We start from the raw sequence: 25,644 nt of genomic DNA, 5'->3' as shown, positions 1-25,644 counted from the left end.
CTGTTGTCTTCTTCTTTGTGGCTTGAATCAGTGGCAACATCCACTTGTTGATCATGTGACTCGTGTGATACGAAAAAAAAAATGTTTTCATTGAAGTTTTGGGAAATAAACCAAATTTGATATGGTCAACCCCCTAGGCCCCCCCAAAAAAACACCTCATCCTAGCACCAAACTTTTTATTGAAAAACAAGTTTTGTTGAAATTGGCATGTTTCCACTAAGCAAATTTATTTTCTAAATGTCAACACAGAAAATGTGTTGAGGAGAAGGAAACTTAATGCAATGTGTGAGAGGAACAGGTTTAAAAACAGAGAACAAGCTTGTGAGCAGCAGGATCTGACAACGAATAGTTGAAAACCGGTGGCTTTAATGCAGGGAAGGTGATTAATGGCATGTGGGGAGTGTGATGATGAGGAACAGTGGGAATATCACAAAAAATAGGAAATATAAAAGAAAATTGACTCAAACTCCATATGATCATGACTGTTTAAAAACTGAAGAATGAACAACATGCAGAATTCCAAGATTTTTTTTCTAATCAGTATAAAAAACACCAGAAGAAATTATTTTAACTGTAATTTAAAAAATCCAACATTTTAAGAACAAAATAAAATGACTCCTTACCACAAGCAGAGCAAACAGAATAACTCCACAACTCCAAACATCAGCCCTGCGACCATCGTACCTCTCTCCCTGAAACACACAGCGGGGCAGCAATAAACATCCAAACACACACACTCACACACTCATTCAGAAAATATACACTAGGAGAGAAATAACTTACCCTAATGACCTCTGGGCAGGCATAATGAGGAGAGCTATGAGGAGAGAACAGGAAAAAAGGTTCTCAACAGTTTCACTCTAACCTTCACATCGTTAGAGTGAAACAGAACAACACTTGATTCTAAATGCAACAGAAAATCAAACGTTAAAGCAGAAAATTCTTCCTAATCCTCATTTCTTCTGATGCCTGGATGGTTTCAAAACTTTAAGCTCTTAATGAACAATACAAGTAATTACGTCACTTCTCCTGTTAGAGATGTGAGACACGTTCAAAGACATTCCAAAATTATTTTGTGAAAATTTTGGCTTAAGAAAATAATAATTAAAAAAAAATAATAATAAAATCTCATTGTTATTAATAGAATTCAAGTGGGGAAAAATATCAATGGAATAAGCCTGAAATTTGCAAATCTAAACCAGATATACAAGCGCAGAGATGATCGTTTAGCTGCTATATGTTGGAAGCTGTCAGATGAAATATTGTTTTCATGAGTGAAGCATTAAAACCTGAGGAAGTGCAATAAGGCACGTTTTTGGGTTTATCATTTTATAATGTTTCCAAATCAAACAATTCCTTATTTTCCCCTTTGAATAAATACATAAATAAATAAATAAATAAAGACCCGAGTGTTAAATAGAAACCTGCCGTTTCTGCTTACCCACAGCTGGTCTCCAGCAGACTGTCTCCAACTTGAAGTGAAGCCATGCCAAAGTCTGCTATCCTAATGTTGTTCTTCTCATCCAGGAGAAGATTCTCAGGCTTCAGGTCTCTGTGACTAAAAACACACAGAAAAAAATAACGCTATGTGACATCATATGTCATAAGATTACACACATCTGAGCTCATAAAAACGCCTTTGGCTCTCAAAAACTATACTAAGCATGTTCTAATTGACATATGAAACCAGTTGATATTTGAATTATATACACACTTATAGCTGCTGCTGATGATAAATGATAAATTGTTTACATAAAAAATACATTTTTAAAAAAGAATTACAAACATAGCACACAAATAAATAAATACCATAAATTAAAATGCAAATGTAAAAATAAAAGTTATTAAACAAAGAACATTAGACATTTACATCTTTGAAGTAAAAACAGATTTCCTCTTGATTTTATTGGAGAATTGAAGGTGGCTATACTCTTAAATATATAAATATCTCCTTCATATCTCCTATAAACTGCATGTAAAAACATATTTACTGTAAAAAATGTTAAATATAAGATACCAGAAAAAAAAGAAAAGAAACACGATATTACTTATTGTTCATGTTTCCACCTAGTTCAGGCAGATGTTAGGAAAATAAAGCATTTTCCTAAAATGTTTTGTTCTCAAAAAGTGACAAAGCATTTTTTCTGAAAAATGCTTTGTCATTATAATTATTACAATATATCTATTATAATGTATGTTTCTGAAAATAATTGTACTCTTGTCTGTTTTCAGGAATGGGTTGGAAATGAGCTAAAAATAGATGTTGCCATTTTCTGTTTCAGTGCCATGTGGCTCAGATCACATGTGGTGTTCCTCAAGGCTGTGTTCTTAGTCCTCTTATATGCAATGTCTACATGTCCCCCATAGCTTAAACTACAGGATGTTTCAACAGTACTACAGTTATGCTGATGACCCACAATATCATCAGCATACTCATTAATGTCATTGTTAATGATCTTCAGCTACTTTAATTAGAGTTTTATCAATCAAGCTTTTTACAGACCATATGGAATGACTATGGCAGAAATCGAGGGCAGAGATGATTTGTCTGAAGAATTTCCGGGCCTCTTTGGGAGTCAGCCTGCCTTTCTTCACCAAGTAGTCAAACAACTCTCCACCAGACACATGCTCCAACACCAGATACCTAAGAAAATAAAATTAAAACAAGGAATAGTTTTCTGCTTCCAGATGTGGTCATTCATCTCGGTTTCAGACAGAAACACGGCAAACAATGCAGCGTTCTCTTATTTTTAGAGTGCAGTAAAGATCCAGACACAAGGATACTCACAGGTATTTGTTATTTTCATAGACATCATAGAGCTTCAGAACATGAGGGTGCTCTATTAGTTTAAGAATAGCTATCTCTCTCTCCACCTGCACAGAAGGAGGGAGGGAGAGATACAGAGAAAGGTTAGGAGAGAAAAGAGAAGGTTACAAATGATGGAGATGGAAATGTCAGACGGGAGAAAAAGGTAAACCTGGTGTACAGTGAGACTTAAAGAGCAGAGAAGCAAGTCTACAGAGGAGGTAAGGCGAAATGCAGAGCTCTCCAATGCTGAATAGTCTTTAGTTAGCTCAGTCATTTTAAAACAGAGATAATTAGTGACAAGCAGTGGGGTGAGCATGAAGCTAAGACTTGTAGAGCTAATGCTAGTGTTCACCACCGATACGGAACCCCATCCGACCCGTTACTGCTTATGTACCCTGTACAATTCCTCTGAATAACTCTACCAGTGGTTTAAGCGCTTTGACACATAAATATTTCCCTGTAATATTTCACAAACACACAAAGAAAATGGATCTTTGAAATTTCCCCATTAACATATCCAAAGACCTGTTTTGTCTTTGTTTGGTAGAAACCATCTACCATCTATTGAGACACTTTTGCTCACTGGAGCAAAAGTTAGTGATTGCGTGATCTGATTTCACCCAATCACCAACATTTTGTATGTAATGCATCAGCTTTATGAAGTTGACAGGAAATTGCCATTAAGTGAAGTGCTTGGCAGGTGAATGCATACAGGTGGAGACTCATCCTGATACATGCTGTAGCTGACGCTGTGTGTAGCTTTACGGACTAATCAGAAATTAACTTTCCTACCATCCCACTCGCAACATGTGGGTGGTGAAGTGCACCATGGTGTGTATAGCTGGCATGTGTGTTTCTGTGTGTGACCAAGGTGCAAAACGCCGTTGCTAACATGTACACAAAAGCTTTAAATGTCTTTGCAAAGTGAGAGATCATCTATTAAATTGGATGAAGATGAACACATAAACTGGAGCATAGACATTTTTTAGAACTGTCTTTGTGAGCCTGCTGATTTCTTGTGAAAATGACCATATCTTCAGAATTTTGTATAATTTTTGCCCAGGGTTGTCCAACTTAAGCTATTATTGTTACAGGTTCATTTTTTAAAGTACAGTAAAGTAATTGTAGGGATGCACGAATATAAAAATTTGGGCCAATAATAACTTCCTGTTATGGCAGTTAGCTACCAATATTTTACTTCAACAATTTTTTTTATTCAATTACTCATTTAATTGTCAGAATAATCGATAGATTACTTACTTACTAAAATAATAGTTTACGACAGCCTTTCTAAAAATATTGAAGCATAAAATCCAAAAACTCTCCCGTTACATTTTCTTAATCTGAATTATTGAGGTTACCAAAATGTTTTTTTTTTTTTACAGAAAACAAACATATCTCAGTGTAAGACGACGTTCTTCTCACTGAATAAATGTACTTTCATGATGTGGAAGTAGATGATAAATTTATTTTAAGGTGTTTTATTCAACCTTTTCAGGGGGGAGCCTGAACATGTAGGACAGTGTTTCCCAACCCTGGTCCTTAAGGCACACTGTCCTACATATTTTAGAGGTTTCCCTGCTTTAATGTGCCTGATTCAGCTGATTGCAGTTCAACAAACGCCTGTTGATCAGTCATCGATTGAAAACAGCTGGGCTGAAGGAAAGAAATACCTAAAACATGCAGGGCAGTGAGCCTTGAGGACCAGGGTTGGGAAACACTGATGTAGGGCATTGTATAGAAGTTAATGTTTACCTGTCCTGGTTAAATGATTTTTCTCGTTATGGTTTGTCTCAGCTTTTCACTGTTTCACCTCTTGACCCCTACAGATCTCTGCTCTCCAGCTCGTCATCGTCGCCTTCCTCCTGCCGTCAGCTCTGAACTTTCCTCCTCCACATCTCAACAAGAGCCTCATCTGCAGCTTTGTTACATCACTCCTATTAATAAGACACTCTTCTGTTAAGTCTAGTTAAAGCGCCGAGTCAAATGTTCCCTATAAGATCAGTTTAAACATGTTTCTCTGCTTATCTTCTAGACTCTACCGAGGTTGTGTTGTCAGGTTTTTGGGGTATTTAACAGAAAAAAGTTTGTCACTTTTGCTTATCAGTTCTGGATTTTCTAAAAAAATAAAACTGAATGAGAAAAATGGAGTAGATTTTTCACAATAAGAACGTTGACCTAACTCCTGCCATAAAAAGGCTCAACATGGTGTTTGCTTAGACGTCCTAATGGGTTCTGAATTTATTCTGGATGGTGGAATTATTTAGCTGAAATTGGTGTGAACTGAACTCCACTGACAAGCTGTAGCTCTGATATCATTGATATCCAACTAAACTCCACTTTAGTAAATATCAACTATAACTCGGAAGTACTCTGAATATATCCATATCCAGTTGTGTGCAGCAAACCTTAACTCTCAAAAGAGTGCAATTATTTCAAAGTTTTGACAAATATTCACACTTATTGTTTTAAATGACTGATTTCGCTCCTAAAGCCAGTCATTTATGGCATTAGCTCAGGCAGCTGTCTGTGACATGCCCTGAAAGAGTCTGCCTCAGAGGAGAACACGAGGCCCATCATTGATTTTCGCTCCACACTCAGGGATTGGGTATTGAACACTAATGCTCCCTGTCCTTTAAATAGGCTCCATGGGGCTGAGCCACGGTGTGAAATACAGGGTAGAGCAAAATTGTTCATTCCTCTTTCAACCTTTTTACTTTTTGTTACATTACAAATGTAATACAGAGTATTTCACTTGAATTTTATGTGTTTATCTGGTTTTCTCGTGTCTCATTCTAAGCAGTTAGCTCAACCTGAGTTAGCTCTGTAGCCATGACGCTATGGGCTCCGGCTACTGGATGACAAACTGACCAATTTTCCTCACTTTCTTCTTCTGCTACGCTCCAATTTTGCATTAACTGATGTTATTCCAACTGTTAACCTTTTGTTTTCTCTCCATAGAGGCTAAATCTTCTATGGAGATTTAGATTAAATCCAAACAGAAGGTCAGACCCTATGAAAGCTAAATCTCTAGCTTCCATAGGGTCTGCATTCTTAGTCTTGCTGTGTTTTTTCTCCACTGTTTGCTCAGTAAAGGTGCATCAATAAATATTAAAGATGCACCGATCCAATATTAATATCTGCATCAGTCTTGATATTGAAAAAAAAATCTAGATAAGGTACTGGTGACGATGCCCCTAATCCATGATGTCAGATCTATTCAGTCTAATTCTATGCTTTGTGCTCTGGGCCACGTGATGCTTTATTATTTATTTTACATTATATTTGGAATTTCAAATTGCCCTTTCTGAACTATTTGAAAGGTTTGTTGAAGTTTATTTTTACAAGTTTGCCTAAGCTTTTTGTCTTCGTCAGTTTCAGTTCCTTTATTGATTATTCTACGTTTGCTGTTCTGCTCCTAATTTGTTCAACAAAACTGAACAAATTAAAGTTGTGTTGTGTTTGACCAAACTTATATGAAGCTATTGTTGTATTTAAGTGTTCTGTGCTGATGCAGAGATATAAAATAAAATTGAAGTTGAGCATTTTAAATCAATTCAGCTGTTTTTCTGCATCGGATCGGCATCAGCCAACACTAAACCTCAGGTATTGGTATGAGAAGTGAAACAAGTAGATTGTGCATCCTGAATACATATCAATACATTTGAAAATATGGTTAAATGCAGTTACTGTGCACATTTTAGTGATACTAATCACCCTTCTTTACATGTCCTTAAAAAACAGATTACACATAGGAATGCTTTTCATGAGCTGTATTTGCGTTTGTGGAGCTATGTTTGCTAAAGAAAAGGTTGTAGATAGTTCTTATGCTCACTTTTATCACATTAGTATCACCAAAAACTGAAGTCCACATCGCCCAGCCATAGTCTAAAGGTTCTGGGTGAGACAGCACTCTTCCTTCTCTGCCCGCAGCCACAGCAAAGACGCCGAGGTCGAGCAGAAGTTTTATTTCAGTCCACTTTGTCTGCAGCAGCTCTCATCAGAGGGCTTCATTAGCAGACTGAAATCGCTCCTATTGTTCAGCGCAGAGGCAGTGCCCACACACTCAGCGGCCTCAAGACGCACCGACAGGCTTTTTACTGACACAAAATAACTAACCACTCCTCTTGCTGCTTCTGCAGAAAACCACGACAGACACAGACACACGTGAATATTTCAGTCAGAAACCCGAACAGAACCGGGCGCCATACCTTCATTAGAACCGACTCGGAGAGCTTCTCTCTGTTCACGATCTTTATGGCCACCTTCTGCCCCGTTATGCAGTGGACACCCAGCTTCACCAGTCCTGAGAGGCAGACAGAGGGGGAACAGGAAGGAAGCAAAAAGTCATGAATAATTCAGAACATTTGGGGTTTTTTTCTGACAATGTCACAAACGCTGCTCAAATAAAACTCACTCATTCAGGAGGACTTTCTCCACACGTGTCATTAAAATGAATCTGGTTGGCATCCATGAATATAACTCATAACTAGGACTGCAACTAACAATTATTGTATTAATCAATTCTGATGATTAATCGATTAATCTGGGAAAAATTGACACATTCCACAGATTTTTCATTTAGCCACTCAAGCCTTTTTTAAATGTAATATTAGAAATGCATTAAGAGATGCAAAAACAATTAAATTCTTTTTTTTAAATAAGAAAATAAACATTTCATTGCCTAAAATGCAACAATTCCTTTAGTGAACACTTGATCATTTGTAGCAAAGGATGAATCTGCAGCTAAAAGATCAACGTGTAAATCCCTGCTTGACTTAACATCGATACTTTTTGTAATCAGCAAATGCGCCATACATAATTTCCACAAAGTTGCATTGACAACGCTCGTATGGAAGTTGTTGCCTATAAAAAAGTCTCAAAATGATTTTCTGTATCAGTTAGGTGTTAATGAAGTCAGCTAGCTGAAAAATGAAGTCAGCTAGAGCGTAGAGATAAAAAACAAAGCTATTTAAAAGAATACTTTCAAAAAAGATAACAGCTAACAGGAAATAGTAAAATTGTGCTGTGTTATCTTTTAATCCTTTGTAAAGTTTTTGTGGACCATGATGGACTTAAAAATTGTTGGCTGCCTTATGGCAGGATCTATGTTCTCTAGGAAAACACACAGAGACAGAGGGTGTTATGCTAACTGTGGTAATCTCTACTACATGATTTAAAAATCTCTGAAAGTTAAAAATAAAATCAGTTTTGTTTTTATATTTAGATATGTATGAAAAGCAGGAAGCGGACTATAGCGCAGGGCATTATGGGTAAATACACCCAAAACAAATGTACATAACTAGCGCTAGTGAGAGAAATGGCTCATGGTCTTTTGCCAAAGACAAAAGAGAAATCCAACAACCGCTAAAATTTGACGCCACTCCATATTTTGTTTACATTTCATGAAGAAGGAAGTTGCGCTCAGTGTCTTCTTCAGAGGTTTTCATGTTGTGTCGTTCAGTGGTTCTTGGTGCAGTGCCCCCACAGGTGAGTGGGAGAATAGGTTGATCAAAAGTTTGGTTCATTTAACACAGTGCAGTGAGAAATTTTGGTCTTGAATCGACCAAACAGATCATAGACCAATTCAGGTCTTTAATCATATTAACAATGAACAATTTTATGAAATAAATGTTAGGGACACTTGCTTTGCTATATAAATTGAGATAATTCTGTTATTTTCAAATGTTCAGTTGGATTCAAAACTACTACCTCTATCAATGAACACACAGCAGAGTGTGGAGCGAAAATGCGTTATAGTCCTCGGAAATTTTAGTCAACGCCAGAATCAGACTGACTCAAAAGAAACTGTCAACTGGTATCAGCCTGTAGCAGACTTTTCGTTGTATCCCTATTTGATACAAATAGACTGAACTTATGTAGCGCTTTTCCAGTCATTTTGACCACTCAAAGCACTTTACACTGGAGTAGCATTCACCCATTCACACTCACAAACGCGCACACATTTATACACTGATATACATATCAGTAGGCAATTTGGGGTTAAGGGCCTTGCCCAAGGGCACATCGACATGTGGCAGGAGGAAGCTGGAATCGAACCTACAGATCGCAAGACTACTACTCTTCCCACACAGCCACAGTCGCCCCATATGTATTTATATAGTTAATAAATACAAATCAAATCGGAGTTTAGCTAGCTTTGGAAATTGACCTCAAAATGGTTGGTGAACAAAGATTTAAATTATATCTTTAATACTTGCATTGACTGTACTGACTGTAAGTGGGCCCCCAAATACATATCTGCCCAGGGCCTCACATAGCGTTGCACCGCCTCTGATTTTAGTTGTATGGGTGAATTTAAATTGGGCCCTACCTGTCTGTCCCTTCCCGAGGGTCTTTTCCAGCCGGTAAGGCCCCACGTACTGGCTGGACTGGCCCACCGTGATCTCTTTGCCGCTCATTCTTGCCAAAAGTCGACTGTACCCCCCGCGAAACTGTCCGGCAGATCAAGATCACGTGCGTACCGTCGCAACGCGCGCCACACGCGCGCGGAGGGAAAAAAAAAAAAAAAAAAAAAAAAGACTAAAGTGGTCGTGATCCGAAGCCGGGGAAGAGGTGTGTGTGTGTGTGTGTGGTGGGGGGGCCTCTGCAGGCTACTCCCCTCAACTTGTCATGCGGTCGGGTCCAGAAGCAGTTCCCTTTCAGCACCGCTCGGAATGCAGCATCATCCACATGGAGAGGTGGGAAGAGATGACGTGTGCATCCAGCTAATAGTTGGCCAAAGTGGAGCAGGAAAGGAGAAGCTCATGCAGGGAGCTGGACAGGAAGGCTACTTTAGCCTCAGATTGATTTCTGTTAAGAGTACAGTCTCAAATAACCCGAGTCAGAACGGCCTCATTGGATCCATCCCGAGGATCGATATCAGGGACCCCCGGTCCTCACTGCTGCTGCTGCCGCCGTCCAAACATGTTCCCGTAGTTCTCCTAACGTCACGCATGTCCCGGCTCCTGTCCCGTCAAGCCCCGGGGCCTCGTCTGTCTGCTGTCGTCCAGATTATAATCTATCACTAAGGCATAAGCAAGAAGAATGGGTTTTCCAATATCCGGTGCACACTTCGGCTCATCCCCTCCCTGGCCCTGCATCAGGAAACAGAGAAAGAGGAGGGTGAGCGTTCAGAATGAAAAAAAAAAAAAAAACAGCCTCCGGGAAGGCCGAGGCAGACAGACGATGCGCCCCCGGGTTCGGGACGGCTGCGGCGGGGAGGGGCTCGCACCCTGTGCCGGTGCTGCTGGATCAGAACTCGGTCCGATGGTTGAGCTCGTTTCTAGAAACAACAAGCATCCTCAGCTGGCGACTCCCCAGCGCTTCCCCCCTCCCTGGACGGCTGTGCTCATGATGTTACCGCATGTCCTCCCTCATCAACCGGCGCAGATGATGCACAAACAACTAAACAAGGCCGGCGTTCTGCTCCTGAAGACGGACACGATCCACAGGAGCTGCGCTTCGCTGTCGGGATGTCCTTGTCCTGCTGCAGACTGCTGCTGCTGCTGCTAACCTTCCAGCCGGTCCCCCCTCTCTCTTTACACTCCTCTACCTCTTCATTCTCTCCAGCTTCCTGCTCTCCATCGGTCAGCATCAGCATCCGGGTTCCGCTGATGCGGCCCCACCCTGCTGCCTTTCTGAAATGCAACTTCCAGTTTTTCCTCCGCCGTAGCCACAAAAGAAAATATATTTTAATCTCAACTGGAAGGTCAGAATCAAAGTCACGAAAGCTTAAAAAACAAAGGTTTTGAGAGAGAAGGCAGAAGACCGAAGGAGATTTTATTTAGTTAGCCAGTGGCGGTTTTTGCATGAAGAGCACCGTGGGCGAAACACTTACCCACTTCCTGTGGGATGCAAAATCTGGTTATTTCTGCTTAGAAATGAAAAAAAGCTTAAAAATGTTCACACATTGGCACATAAAATAACAAGTGTTAAGGTGATACAAAGAAGAAGAAAAAAAATTGCATTTACAAGAATAAAGTAATAATTTTATGAGAATTAAGTAATATTTTGAGGATAAAGTCATACGAGAATAAAGCCATAATATCATGAGAATAAATGAATATATTATTGCAAGAATGAAGTCATACTTATATGAAAAACTCATATGAGAATAAAATCATACTACAAGAATAAAATTGTAATATGGGAGTAAACTTCCCACAAAATTATGAGAATATAAAGTCAGAATATTCTGATAGATAGATAGATAGATAGATAGATTTTCCTCCATTTTAAAGCCACAGCTCTAAGAAACTCAGCATCTTACTGTGGTAAGAAGATAAAACAGCTTTTGGAGGATTACTGAGCAGAGGTTTTAGGAACGTACAGTGTGATATTAACCATGAAGGATTAAAAAAATCTTTAATATTTTGTAAGAAACACAAATCTGACATTTTCGGGGCTTGGAAACCTTGAACCTGATTGGACATGTGGAACTTTGGCATAATAAAAGAACATGGAAACTGAAGAAGGTACTCATAATCACAAATATAATAATGTAATTAAAGAAAGAAAAATAAAAGAAAACAATTAGTTTGACAGTGAAACAAGTGGTTATTATGGTCAAAGTGTGCCAGATGGCTGGCTCTCTTGTTCAGACTGAAGATTTTACAAATATGCAGCTTAGTTGCGCAGCCTAATGGAGAAAATATATTACGTTAATATTTATTTTCTCTTTTTAGGAACGGTATTAAAGCCCCAGTTTAGTTATCAGAAGGATTAGACTGACTAGACGTAATCTGCGTTCAGTGTGCAAAAAATAGTCTGCATGTGATTAATTCTTCTTCAGTTAATAGTAAAACCGAAAATAAATAAATAAATTTAAAAATCTGATATTATTATCAACAGGCTAACCCGGGCTACTGGCTGCATCCGCTCTTCGGACATTACAAATCTGTGTGTGTGACCAGCCTCCACATTGTGATAGCTGCATGATGTTGATTTCTAAAGCTTAATCCACGTTAATCTTAATCCCTGGATGTGGTCAGGTTGATGCATGCAGCTCAGATTATCCCTCGGTGCCGTGTGTGTGTGTGTGTGTGTGTGTGTGTGTGTGTGTGTGTGTGTGTGTGTGTGTGAGTGTGCAAGTGCACAAATGTCTCTCTGTTTCTGACCCGCTGAGGCAGCACTGTGAATAAATAATAATAATAATCTGAATTCCTCAGTTTCTGCAACTCGAAATTAAAAACAATCAAATCACAACAAAGGAGTCGATGGTTAGTGACTGCTGGGCGATTATAGGCATTTTTATTTCTGTTTTGGTTGTTGTTCATAAACAGATTCCTAAAAATTGTTTATGCTCTTTCACTTGATCAAGTTGCAAACAGACATTTTTGTGTTTCACGAAAAAAATCTTTAAAGTGTGGCCTTCCATGTCTACTCAGACCCCTTTGTTCTGATAAGGGCCATCTGGTAGAATGGTCCAGTCAAAGTCCAAACCTAAATCTGTTTGAGAATCTGGGTCAAGATTTGCTCAACAGGAGTGAGTGATCTTAAGAAACTGTGAAGAAATTTGGCTCCGAAATTTTACATTTTTAGTTTTTAGACATTCAAACTTGTGGCTGTAATTTCTGCAAAATGCGGTTCTCCAAAGCACTAATACAGATGGACTGAATATAAATGCAACCCACACTCTTCAGATGTATCTTTGTTAAATTTAAACCATGTAGCATTTTCCTTCCATTGCTGTTTGTTGCATGCTTGTCTTATAAAATCCCAGTAAAAGACATCAAAGTTTGTGTTTTTAGTAAAAAGCAGAATTTTTTTTTCGCCGACCACTGAATGTCCAAAACTGAGATACATTATCAATCAGCAGCTTAGAACCTGTCTCAGTGAGATTCTCCCTTACAAATAAAACTTGACAAACTGATAAAATCAGATGTTTACACACGCTACATAAAAAGAATTTTTTTTTACTGTCTGAAGAAAAAGCAGACTAAAGTTCTGTTGTTAATAATTTAAAAAGTGTACATGGGCAGAACTTTAAACATGTTTTCAGAGCGAAGAGTCTCTGAAATGTTCCTAACTTTATTCTTTTCACGTTTTTAAATGTCATCCCAGTAGCTCTATCCCATCTGTTCTCTCAGAAAAGAGCTGAAATGCAGGAAATGTGTTTTTTTTTTATACTTTTCCTCTGGAAGACATTCAAAGTGCATAAAGATTTCCTGCCTATATTACTCTTTTACTTGCTATATGGAATTACTGTTAGATGTAGAACCTTGTTTACTCCTGATAATGTAAGTACACGTTTCCAACCACAAGATGGCGGTGTTACGTTTGTAATTTGGTTTGATTTTTGTCCTCCTGAACAGAGTCTGCAACGCAAACACTGACGTACATCTGGTGCGTACACACTGTTTTCCGGGGTCTGTCCTCACCGAGGTCAGAACTTTGTGATGAAAAATCCAGAACAATGACAATGAGATTTTTTTTCAGTCAAATTCTTTGGTAAAAATAATTATGAATAATGTAAATGCAGATTTAATTTAGATTTCTTTCATGATGTCACTCAATGAAGTGATGCTACGCATTAAATTGTGATATATTCACACGTTTTCCTGTGTTTTACTCAGATGCTTTCAGTTAACCTAAGAGAAGCCCACAGTGCCGGGACGACGTCGTCTGGGCTGATTTCATGAGAGACAAATTGGGTGAAAATACAACCCAATGTGCAGTTAATTCATCACTTTTTACAGATCCTGGTTTTGAATGTAGATGAATTAACTGCACATTGGGTGAAAATACAAAGGAGGTTTTTCAGTTTACAGTTTCAATGTGTTCAGAAAACTTGTGTAATGAAAAATGACTGGTTTTGTCATTTTAACATGTAAATTGACTGACTCTGATGTTACGCTCTTCCCTTTGCCCTTTAGGCTCGTCTGTACAGAAATACAGTACGTCCTCCTCCCCACTGTGGAATTTTCCTTTGGTATTTAACAAGAAGACATGATACATCTGATGTGAAGCACTCAGACTTCGTTCTGGTCTGGACTGCTCATGTTTGAGTGGCATATCGAAGTTGTTCATGCAGATTAAAAGCTCAGTTTGAGGATGATGATGTTTAAAGTTACATCGCCTGCACTGTAGTGTTGGCAAGTTCAATGCAGTAAATTAGAATATATTATTAAGAACCAGTTATTTGCTCTGGTAAGCCAATCTAAACACCTGTTTAGGTTCAGTATTACTAAAAGCTAAAAAACATAATTGAGAGTTTTGTTCAGTTATGACCTTAAATTGAAAATTGTACAGCAGGTAGCAGGATCACAACAAACAATTATTTTAATTATCAATTAATCTGTTGATTCATTTATTGATTAATCTGTCAATTATTCTCGTGATTAATTGATTAATTGGGTAAAAATTGTTCACATTTTGCAGAGTTTTCATTTAGGCCTTTTTCATACAATATTAGAACTACATTAAAAGATGCAAGTAAAGAAATAATTCAATTCTTTTTGAAATTGTTTTGTTCTTTCAGTTTTAGGCCTTTTTGATCAATCAATTTGCTAAATTGACGATTAATCAATCAATCAATCAATCAATCAATCAATCAATCAAATTTTATTTGTATAGCACATTTCAGCAGCAAGGCATTTCAAAGTGCTTGAACTGATTAATTCAACAGTTGATTCATTACAGTTAATCGTTTCAGCTCTAGAGAATCACTGACATCTTCAACATGCAGGGTAAGCCATTGCTAAAGAAGATGGCTATTCAAGGCAGGGTTGTATCCCAGCATATTACTGGGAAGTTGAGTGGAAGGATGAAGTGTGGCTGAGGGGTCAGTGCTGACAGACCCGCACCACACATGTCCTATTAAATGTTCTTTTTTCATGTTAGACGTGATCTTTGTGAATCTGATGCAGAAAATCAGATGAACTGACTGAATTAAATATTTATTTAATAGCTCTGCACTGGTACAGCTCACCAATAGCTTCACAATCCTGGTGAAACATGTTAAAGCAACACAATTTTCATTTGCTCAGTCAGTGTAATTAGGAGAAGGACAGCTTCTCCTAATTACAATAAAGAATAATAAAGAAACTGAAACCGATAAAAACAATAGGTTGATTATGTTGGTCAAACATGTAAAATAAACACAACAAACCTTCTTTCAGTTGGTTCAGAGATTGCAATTAGGAATTCTTAATATAATGCAAAATAAATAAAGCATGACATCAGTCACAGAACAAAGTATAGAATTAGACGGAATAGATCTGTTATTATGAGAAATATCTTCAATACATCTGAAAAATCCAAAAGGAATATCTCCTTATCTGATATTTCAATAGATACGACAGACTGGTTGATTTTTGAAGGCACATGAGATTTACTACAGTTACATCTTAATGTTATTAAAACATATCAGATACATGAGTCTAACCATTTCAAATGACATAAAGTTTTCTTTGAGATTATAATTTACTGTGCTTGGAACCCTTACATACAGTTACGGTAGACAAGAGTGACTTTAGATTCTGCTTGTGTTTATTTAATGAAAATAGTTGCTTTTTTGGGACATTTTTTGCATGTACACACCAGATTTAACAAACATCTCCACAGTTATGTGAATGAAGGAAGCGTGTGGATAAACTGGAGTCCAGTTTGACCCTCTGGGACAGTCGAGGACAGCTGCTGGGTCTCGGGTGTGCTTGTCAGAATCTGATCCCTTCAGTCTGTTAGTGAGACTGAAGACATTTCAGCACTGACACAATATAGAACAACTTGTATTGAGATGCTTGACATTAACTTTAATGAGACCTTCTTCTTTATACAATTATAACAGTTGCAACTCTTGTAGGAAGGCAGTCTGCCAGAAGTCTTTTGTGACGTCAGACACTGATGATGGACGAGAAGGCCTGGTGGGGCAAGTTTATGTGTATCGCACATTTCATGTATAAGACGATTCCAGGTGCTGCACGGAAAAATCAAGAGTAAGAGACTAAAAACGGGGGCAAAAATTAAACATGAAAAAACAAATAAAATACAAGTTAAAAAATTATTCAAAAATTTGCGTCAGAAAATAAAATGCAAACAAGTCACCCACATACTTCATTTGTTGATGTAGTTGAACTACGTCATGCAACCACGTGACATTTTGTTTGCAGAGAGGAATCTGCCTTCCGAGCTCCACACCAGGTCCAAGTCAAACTATTTCAACAGAGCTCTGTGCAAAGTGTTGATTGATTGGTCAAAAGTTTGTTACCTTATTTTACACAGAAATGCTCTCAGACAGCAACGCTGACATTTCTCTTCAACCGGTCCGCTTCATCTATCTGGTTTTTGTTTTGCCAGGAGACGTAAATACCTTATGAGAGAAGTTTTTCTGACGTGGTGAGGAAGTTATGTACATTTGTATGATTCTTCGCAATCTAACTACAAAGACTGCCGATTGGTTGAAAATCTGTGGATGGAAACTGCAATGTTGTCCATGGTCTAGTAAAATGAGAGGAGAATCCTGTAGGTAATCTTCACTGTTGTATGAAAGCTGTGTACCAAAACAAACAGTCCACGTGACTCGGAGTCGACTTTTCTGCTTGAGTCGTCTCTAACTCATCCTGAAGGTTTCTTGTCAGGTTGCATCTAAAGGTATATGGTTCTCTGCAGGACAGTCGTCAAACATTTGGTTTGTGTACTGGACAAAGTTTGAGGAATCCTCAACTGTCCTCAAATCCTCAAAATCTTCCTACAGAGCTGGAAATAAAAATCGACTTGTCGCTGTATGCTACAGCATTGGAAACGGACAACATGGTGTACCGAATCACGTCAACACCCGACGCCGTACCGCTCAGTGGAAACGAGGCGCTCACATCCTACAATACAGGCATTTATAAAAAAAAAAACCAAGAGCATCAGTTCGTTTTCACACCATTTCTTTTATACTTTATTTCCATTTATAAGCATTTATCTCAAGTCGACAGGTTACATCGCAGCCCATCAGCTCTCTTGAATTGTCAATGTACTGGATATCAGCAGGGAGGATGACGGAAAGACTGAGGGAGACCAGGTACGGCTAAAACAGGGAGAGGAACAGATGGGGGAGGGAGGGGATGCTAAGGTTACTGCTTCCAGATCCCAAACTCAGACCGATCAACACAGTGTTTGTCCCACGATAATCATCATCCTTATTGTTATCACCATTCAGTCGAGTGCTGTTGTGCAGAAGGGAATGCTGGGAACTTGGAGGACTCAGTGCATTGGACCTGGAAGAGAGGAAGGCGGATTTAAAACAGAGATTTATGACAGCAAATGATTTCCCTTTTTTAATTTCTTATCTTATCAACTTTATATCGGCTCAGTTCTTCATGTTATATATTCCTCAAAGCTTGAACAAAAATGACAATGTTGATATTAATCTTTAAGCAAAAAGATGTTGAAGATATATGCATTGAAGATATTATTTCATATTATTTTGTTCTGTTTTTTCTGCCATTAAGGTTAAAATGTTTAGGAGTTTCTCTCCTAGACAAAGAAGCTGATACTAAGTCTTTATCTATCTTTGACAGAAAAGGTACAGAATTTGTGCTTCTGTGTATTTTGTGTGTTTGCTCTGTCTTCTCAAACAACCTTATGTTTTTATTCCACATGACATCCACAATAAACTACATTAAAGTTTGTGGTTGTTGCAACATCTGGACACTTTGTGACGCTGCAGGGATTCTTTTTGGTAAAATGCAAAAGCAGTTGTGACTCTGTAGATATTAATTAATTTATTTTTTTCAGTCATTTTTAAAACAGGTTAAAAAAATCCCACATGACAAAACTAGTGAAAAAACAGATTAACAATATTTAAATTCTTGTCAGGGGCAAGAACACAAAGTGTAGACCTGAAAAAGCATCATCAGACTCAAAGCAGTAGAATATTTCTTTTATATTTTCTAAAACAGATCTCCAAAAGATTCCAGGTAAGTCTGAAGACAAACTCATAAAAGAAAACATAATCAAATGTTATTGCATTTGTTTAGCACACCTTTTTTATTTAAAAAATAAAAAAGAGTTTTAACTCTTCACAACAGTTATCCCACACCTGAATCCCTCTAACTGAAGTACAATTGTTTTTAATATTTAGCCTGACCTTCTGAAATCAGTTTGTTTCTTTAATTTCAAACCCCTTCTGTATGCACTTTGAAAAGAGTTTGTTGTAGGCTTTGTGTGTATAATGCTGTTCTGAGCTCTGCTAAATCACAATATTTAAAGGATGCAATGTTCATTAGTTGGATGAAAACTATCTGACACAGTTATAATTCCGATAGCTTTCTTCTGGAGGTTTTGTGTTGTTTTTATACAACCTTCCCCTGATCTGCACACATTAACTAAGCAACAGTATAACATGTGAAGTGCTTTCTTATTTGGAAAATATATATTTTTTATTTTATTTAACTTTGCAATCGTTTTTGACATTTACATTATCAACCTTCCAAGAGAATCACCCTGAAAAATTCTGATATCACGTCATGAGTTTGACATCATTAAAAAAAACCTTTGTTTTTCTTTTTTTTTTTGTAATGTTTACAACATTACAAAAAAAAAATGGCTTCCCAACTGTTCCCAGCTGGACTGAGTCCATCCTTACATGTCAGGCTGCAGGGGGCCCCTCACGACGTCCCCTCAGCTGCGCTCTTCACGCAGGCGGCGAAGGCCTCCATCAGCTCTTTGCAGCCCTCGGCTCCCTTCTCCGCCACGCTGCAAGACAGATCGATCGAATTAAATGGATAAAGACTCGGGGCAACCGAAGAATAATTCAGAATGCCAAATTCTGTTGGTAAGAATTTGGTGCGGATGCTTTAAATCTGCATCCACTGTTTAAAGCCTGTTGACTAAACAAATGCCTGTTTGAAATACTAACAGATGTGGAAAAAGAAAAAAGAAAAAAAAGACGTGAGTGGGAGCACGTCCGACGAGTGAGAGGGATGACAGGAAAGAGGGAAAACATGGATGCGGATTAATACAGGCTCCCATTCAGCAGCAGACACTGCCACAGAGCATCAGGGTGATGGAGCGAAAAAGAGAAGGGAGGGAGGGAAGAGAGGATGGGTCCATGTGTTTGGAGGGGGAGGAGGAGGAGATTGCGTGATGAAACAGAGATAACAGAGAGTCATGTTACTGTAGACTCATCCTCTGGCTCTCCTCCCAGGGCTTCATCAGCTCCCTGTCAGGAGCTGCTCCTCCAGCAACAGGCCCCAGCACCACTTTTATATTCACTATGTACCTACAGCAAGAAAACCTGAACTTTTTCATTGTTTTTGTAATAATTTGTCTCACTTAGTGTTAAAGGTCTGAATCCAGAATATCTACAAACGTAACGGACTAAAAAGATGTGATTCAGCTTCTTATTGCTACAGTTCAGAATACATGTTAGAAATCTTTACATGGCTGAGTATTACAAGTTTTACAGTAAAAATAAAGGCAACATTTTCATCTAGCAATGAACGTCCCCACCCTCCAACACACACGCACACACACGCACACACACACATCAGTCAGGGATGGTGGATGACACCATTTCTGTTTCATTCACAGTTTTAACTGTGTTGTTGTTGTTTAATTTTAAGCAGCTATGAAGCACGCAAGTTACTCAATAAGTTGTTGCTAGGTAACCAAAGGGTGAGTTAGTTAGTTGACGTCAGGGTCAACTAAAGCAGTCTTTAGTTGACTGCTTTAGTTGAGCAGCTAAAGACTTCCCTCTGTCTACATTTCCCAGAATGCTGTGTGGTTCTGAATCAGAGTTCAGTGAATATTCTATCAGATGAATTATCTCTTGATATTGGTCATGTGTCTACCCACCATACATATTGTTTCAATGGTCTCAGTTTTCATGGTGAAATGAAAAGTATCCAGTTCCATCTGGACTTGTGTTCATTCAGCTCAAACCCAATCCAGACAAGAGAACAGAAAAGAATAGAAATATTCCTTATTGTCCCACACTGGGGAAATCCAACAAGCCCCGCCCCCCTCTGACCCTCCTGCTGCCGTCTCTCATATTTTTTGATTCACCCGTTGCTCCTCGCTCCCCTCTCTGCTGCGTCGCGTTGTTAGCAGTGATGTAACATTCAGCTGGCTGCTGCAGATTATCACTCTGAGCCTTGTTCTGCCTGGAGGGATGGAGCAAAGAGTGTGTTTGTGTGCTGCTTGTGAGGATGTGGGAAGAAACGGGCTGCTGAGTGTACACTGTACACACCCGTGTGGTGAAACATGATTGGGTCTGATGACCCACCAAGAGAGCAACAACAGCACCCCAAGGATGTTGAAAAAAATAAACCCTGCTACTACTACATCGGGCCCAGAAAGTACTCCCCACAGTGTAAATCCTAAAAGTGGGAATAATTTGTTCAAAATAATGGATTTCCCATTGTCCTTAAAGAAAATATTGGCTTTCAGAGGGTCACTGAGGTCCTTCAGGGATCCAAACAGGTATGCTCACCGGATGATGGGATTACAGTCAGCGGGTCTGTATGTATGAAGTTGATGACATCATCACCAACAAAGCCATTGCGTAATCTCCTCAGAGAATCAGTACAGGGTCAAGGGGCAAAGCTGAGTTGTCATAGCAACATGTCCGGTCAATCTACGTCCTGGCCTGGAACGTGGAATGAGGAGCATTAAGGAGTGACGTCCCCTCTCCTCGGCAGGAAGTGGGTGATGAATTATTTAGGCTCCGTTAGGTGTAATGAGTCATCGGGGATGAATATATGTAAAACATCAGTGGGCAGGTGCAGAGGTTAAAGGTTCCCATTAAATAAGAAACTAAAATCACACGTGAATAAGTTTGTTCACGCGATAAGTCAAAAACATGCCACGCCAACAACAGGAAGTGATCCTCTTACCACTTCCTGTTGTCTTCTTCGTCTTTCCCTTGAGCATAAAATGTTCATCACATTACTCGCATGATGCAAAAAACTGTTTCCATGTAAGGTACACAGAAAATAATGAAAGAAGAATCTCTAAGGTAACACAATATTTTCTGACCAAAATTGCGATGAGGTGGAAGTAAGTATCATCCTGTAGTCCCATCGTCATGACAACCCCGGCAGAAACCTGGTTAAGGGCTGTTAGACCATGAGGAGGTCTAACAGTTTCTGGTACAGGTTAAGTTACCTTTTGTATACCTGTACAAAAGGTAACCTAACCTTTTGTAAAAAAAAATATGTAACCAGGATAAGAGGAGTTCTATCCCAGACATACTAGTTTTCTCAACATGACCACCTCAGTGTGCTTTAGCTATTCCTGGCTCACTGTAAATGTGAAGCCTTTGCTTCTTTAGCCAGCCTGGGTTAAATAAAACAGGTATCAAGTAGAGCAGAAACATGATCTATGACAGAGAGCACTTCACCATGTCCTGCACATACAGTTTCACACATACTAGAAGATATAAATACTCAGGGACTACTAATCATTACACAAAATGAAGCCGCGTTGAGTTTAATGTTAGCTTAATTTTGCTAGCATTCAAATCCAGGTGTAGTCAGAAGTGTTTTTTGATACCACCTTGGCCTTCCTCATGGAAGAGACTAATGTAGACCTAATGATGTTAAACCAGAACATTTTCCTTCAAAACATCTTTATTGAGGAACAAATAGAGACAATTTTAAGGTTTAGTAATATAAATATCAAGGAGTAAAGTTTCTTCAGTCTAGGCAGATGAGAAATTGTTAGCTCAAGCATTTGTTGACAGATTTCACTATTTGAATGGCAGCAAGGCCTGGACAGAGAAAAGGTTAGTGTTAGCTAGCAGCTCAACATCCTTTAGCAGTCTTTAGCAGCAACCTTCACAGCCAAATGTGTGCATGTACAGTTATAGGCAGCAGCTTCTACATGTCACAACACGGCGTATGGCTTTTAGAAATTTAGATAATGATGCCAAAATAATTAAATTGTTCTTTTAACAAAAAATACTGACATATTAATTTTTTTTCCAGTAAAAACCTTCCAATATCTATCTAAATTTATTTTTGTTAGTCTCAAAAATATTGGTAATGATGATTTAGTCTATTTTGTCCAGGTTCTGGTTTTAACATCACAAGAAGTAGAAAGCAGTGGCTAAATGGGTATTGCTAACTTTAGCACCTTTAAAGCATAAATATTTATAGATAAACATTTAATTTAGGTAAAACTCAATGTGAATTCTTGTGAAATAGAAGAAAATTAGATGTAGGAAATACTTCATAAAATCAAAAATATAAATCCAAATATATATAACTAAGTATTTATATTCTAGCTTAATGCTAAAACTCAATATAGAAAACTATAAAACTGAATAAGGTGCACATTCAGGGACACCTCCAAAGACACAAAATGTATGTAGGCTATCTGTGTGTTCAGCTAGCAAAGCATCGATGTAGCAGAAACATTACTTAAATTCTTACAAAATTATTAGAACTGCAGACTGAAGCAATACTACCAAATTAAAATATCAACTCCTGTAGAGCTAGCTAAACAAACGGAACTCAATAGAGATTCTTATAAAACTCTAGAATCCAATAAAGATGAGGAGAGACGCGGGTAAAGAATTCACTGGCACATTAAGTAAAGGGAAATGAAGAAGTGCTAGCTTGATAGATTAAACAAATGTAATGGACAATGACTCTTGTGAAATTCATGTCTTACTAAAACTCAAGGTCATAAATTTAAGGTCATAGCATATGTGTTTACTATTCTACACTGTGGTTCTTCAAAACTCAAAACTTAACATGTGCTGGAAGGCTATATTTATCAGTGCTCATGCTGCTACATTTTGGCCCTCTGAAAATATTGGGTTCAAGTTCAGCTGACTTCAGCTGCATAAAGTGACTTATATAAACGCAGAGCCCTGCAAGACATCAATGACATAGCACATATATCTACTTTGAGCGTCTTATGTCTTAAACACCATGAGGTGTAATTCTTGGCCAGAGCTCCTTGAATTTCTAGAATATCTTAAATAGAAGAGCAATTCAATGTATTTTTCAGTGACTGCACTGTGGTATTAAAACTTAACATACAACTTCAACTTACAAGGAAAACACAGCTTAGTACCCTTCAACATAAAGTTGGCACCTCCAAATCTTCAAAGCAAGATTCATCCACGCCTTTTTAAATTCTCTGCCCCCACCTCAACTTGCAGTCTTATCTAAAGGATTCATACCCCCACAAGAACTTTATCAACTTAAACACTCTTGCCAAAGCAAGCTAGACTGTTACTGCGTTCCACAAAACGTGAGCACTTTATCAAGCTATAAATAACAAGGAACCAAAAATTTTTTCAACTCTGTGTCAATGTCTTAGTTGACGTCACTTGGAGTTAAGCTCTTTTGGACATTCACAAAAAACACAACAAAAACAAAAAACAATTACTAAAATCAAGTTTGTCAAAGCATCTATTAAATAAGGCCACTGAATTTTTTTTAGCAAATATACAAACAGCCCTGCAAAACACCCTTTTGCCTTATGTCCCTGAACGTTGACACAGAAAGAGTCGGAAGGATACAGTGGGGACAAATGGATCGAGGTGCCGCAAAGTATTATGGGGAAAGGGAGGCTCGTGACGCAAGCAGATTCCCAGCCTCCATCCATGCGGATGGACAAGCATCAAGCATCACCCCACTGCCATACATCGTTAACCTCCAATTACTCTCCCATACACAGGATATCCCAGAGTTTTCATAGCCCCTTTCAGCACCCAGTTGGGATGTCAAAGTCTGTTACATCCCCACATACAAGATGTGGACCTTTTTAGCCGCAATCCTTGTGTCCGCTGATGAGACTCCATTTTATCATTGCGCATTTTCAAATGCTGCTGTCCATAGCTAACCCAGAGATGTTGTGACAAGCTCCAAGGTTTTAATTGTTATCAGCCGCAGGGTGATGGTGGTGTTTGCTTGTGCAGTTGCCTCTCATGAAGGTATCAATCCAGTTTCTTGCAAGCAAACGAGGGTTATACTGATCTCCACCTCAGTTTGTACGGTTATGCAAATGCATCTCTGAAATCCTCAACAGATGGTCAAGCAGGGCTCTCTGTGATGAGTTTTAGTGTCAAAGTGCCCAAACTTCCTTACAACACAAATTCCATCACTTACCATTTGTCCAGGTCTGCTTTGACGCTGGCGCACGCTGCAGGGACGGGGGCCTCTGCGGGGGCAGCCGCGGTCTCAGAATCCGACATGTCTGTGGTGGGTTGTGGTGCTATGTGGTGCCAAGGGTACCCTTTCTGTCCTGTTTCTGTCCTCTGGACGCCTATGGATTCCAGTGCCAGTGATAGAAAGAGAGAGACAGAGAGAAAGAGAGAGAAATAGAGAGAGTGAAGATGAGAGTGAGTTGCTGGTAGGGGAGGGGTAGGAGAGTGCGGGAGGAGGTGGGAGGAGATAAAACATGTGAGATGGAAGCACACATGTGTACATAGCAGTTCAGGTTGAGAGGGCAGTGACCTGAAGCCAAGGGCTCAACATTAGGGTGAAAAACAAGGGCAAGAATTTGGGAATCTTCCTAAGTAGACTAAACTCCAGAGCCATCTTTTGTATGATTAGGTACACTGAAATGACTTGACTCTTATGGTTACATGTGTCTGTACCTCTGCTTTTGGATCTTTTTTAGAAACTTTTTTGGGACAGTTGCTTACCTTTCAAGAACCTGGTATCTTTGTGGAGACATGAGTCTGTTCCAAATACTTTGAAACATTTGGGTTGCATTTGGGCTTGGCTCCAAGAAAGAATATGTCAGTGTAGTGTTTTAATAAGGACAGAAAAATGAACGTGTGAATGCATGTGTGTGTGTGTGTGTGTGTGTGTGTGTGTGTGTGTGTGTGTGTGTCCAGACTCACTCTAACCCATTGAATGCTGCCATCTAATGGCAGCTTTGTAAAAGTGATTTATACTACAGTACAGCCATCTTCACAATGACCTTCTGGCAGTCATCAGATGTGAAAACAGATTTTTAAAATCAACATAAAATCAACAATGAATATGCTTCACCATGAATACTTTCTGGTATTCATGGTGAAACATTTGGATTTGGGCAGCAACAGATAATTTTCATCAGTTGGCATGGTGATCTTTTTTTGACCAATATAATCAATTCATGAGATTAAATGAACCGTCCTGTTTGACTCCAGGCACATGCTTTAGAAAGAAAACAAAAATGCACCATGTGGACAGAAACACTCCCCCTCACACACACACACACACGCACACACACACACACACACACACACACACACACACACACACACACACACACACACACACACACACACACACACAACTCTTATTAAAAGGGTTGTGTTTTTTTGGTATTTGTGCTTTACATTTTTTCTAACATTATTTCCTAACAACCTATCAAGTGATTTGCTTTTTAGGGAATAAAATATTTTATTATTTAGGGACTTTGTGTTGGTTATTTTCTCCTAGTAATCTACATATTTTGGTCAAGCCTTTGGATAGTGGGTAATGTAGTTCTCTAGTTAAAGACAGGTTCCTTTCTGATCTTTAGGGAGGCTGTTGACCTGCCATCATAATTAATATAATACTAACAATATTACAGGAAAGTGACTTAAAATGACCCATCTAACTCTACTATAAATATGTTTTCTGTATGATTTAAGCATTTTATGGTGAAAATAGCTCAAATTAAGCATTGCCTGTTCAAAATATGAGGACGAGGTGAGGCAGTAATAAGCGGTGCCTAACATTAGATGGCGCTGTGTCGCACACAAAGGAGGCAGTTGGCGTATAGCTGTTGCTTATATTACCAATACACTACTTATAACATGTTGACAGTCCACTGCCTGTCTAAATTTTTAAATGTGTGACATATTTAGTCTCTCCATAAAAGGCCTAAAAAATATCAGGTTCAGGTCACTG

The 25,644-nt window shown here is 38.7% G+C and overlaps 1 protein-coding gene across 1 annotated transcript in view; it reads right to left on the bottom strand.

Moving 5' to 3' along the window:
• Positions 1–9,399, bottom strand: part of brsk1b (BR serine/threonine kinase 1b) — a 39,197-nt gene extending 29,798 nt beyond the window's left edge. The window contains exons 1-7 of the mRNA XM_088008059.1: positions 9,144–9,399; positions 7,021–7,115; positions 2,789–2,874; positions 2,504–2,644; positions 1,442–1,558; positions 784–817; positions 624–692 (exon numbers count right to left, since the gene is read on the bottom strand). Of these exons, the coding sequence (XP_087864185.1) occupies positions 624–692; positions 784–817; positions 1,442–1,558; positions 2,504–2,644; positions 2,789–2,874; positions 7,021–7,115; positions 9,144–9,231 (630 nt within the window). The 5' untranslated portion in view covers positions 9,232–9,399. The remainder of the gene's footprint in view (positions 1–623; positions 693–783; positions 818–1,441; positions 1,559–2,503; positions 2,645–2,788; positions 2,875–7,020; positions 7,116–9,143) is intronic.
• Positions 9,400–25,644: the final 16,245 nt, after the last annotated feature.

The sequence above is a fragment of the Poecilia mexicana genome, unplaced genomic scaffold, assembly GCF_051168715.1.
Source record: "Poecilia mexicana isolate PSO_F unplaced genomic scaffold, ASM5116871v1 scaffold_8, whole genome shotgun sequence".
NCBI lineage: Eukaryota > Metazoa > Chordata > Actinopteri > Cyprinodontiformes > Poeciliidae > Poecilia > Poecilia mexicana.
This window is presented reverse-complemented; position numbering and strand designations above follow the sequence as displayed.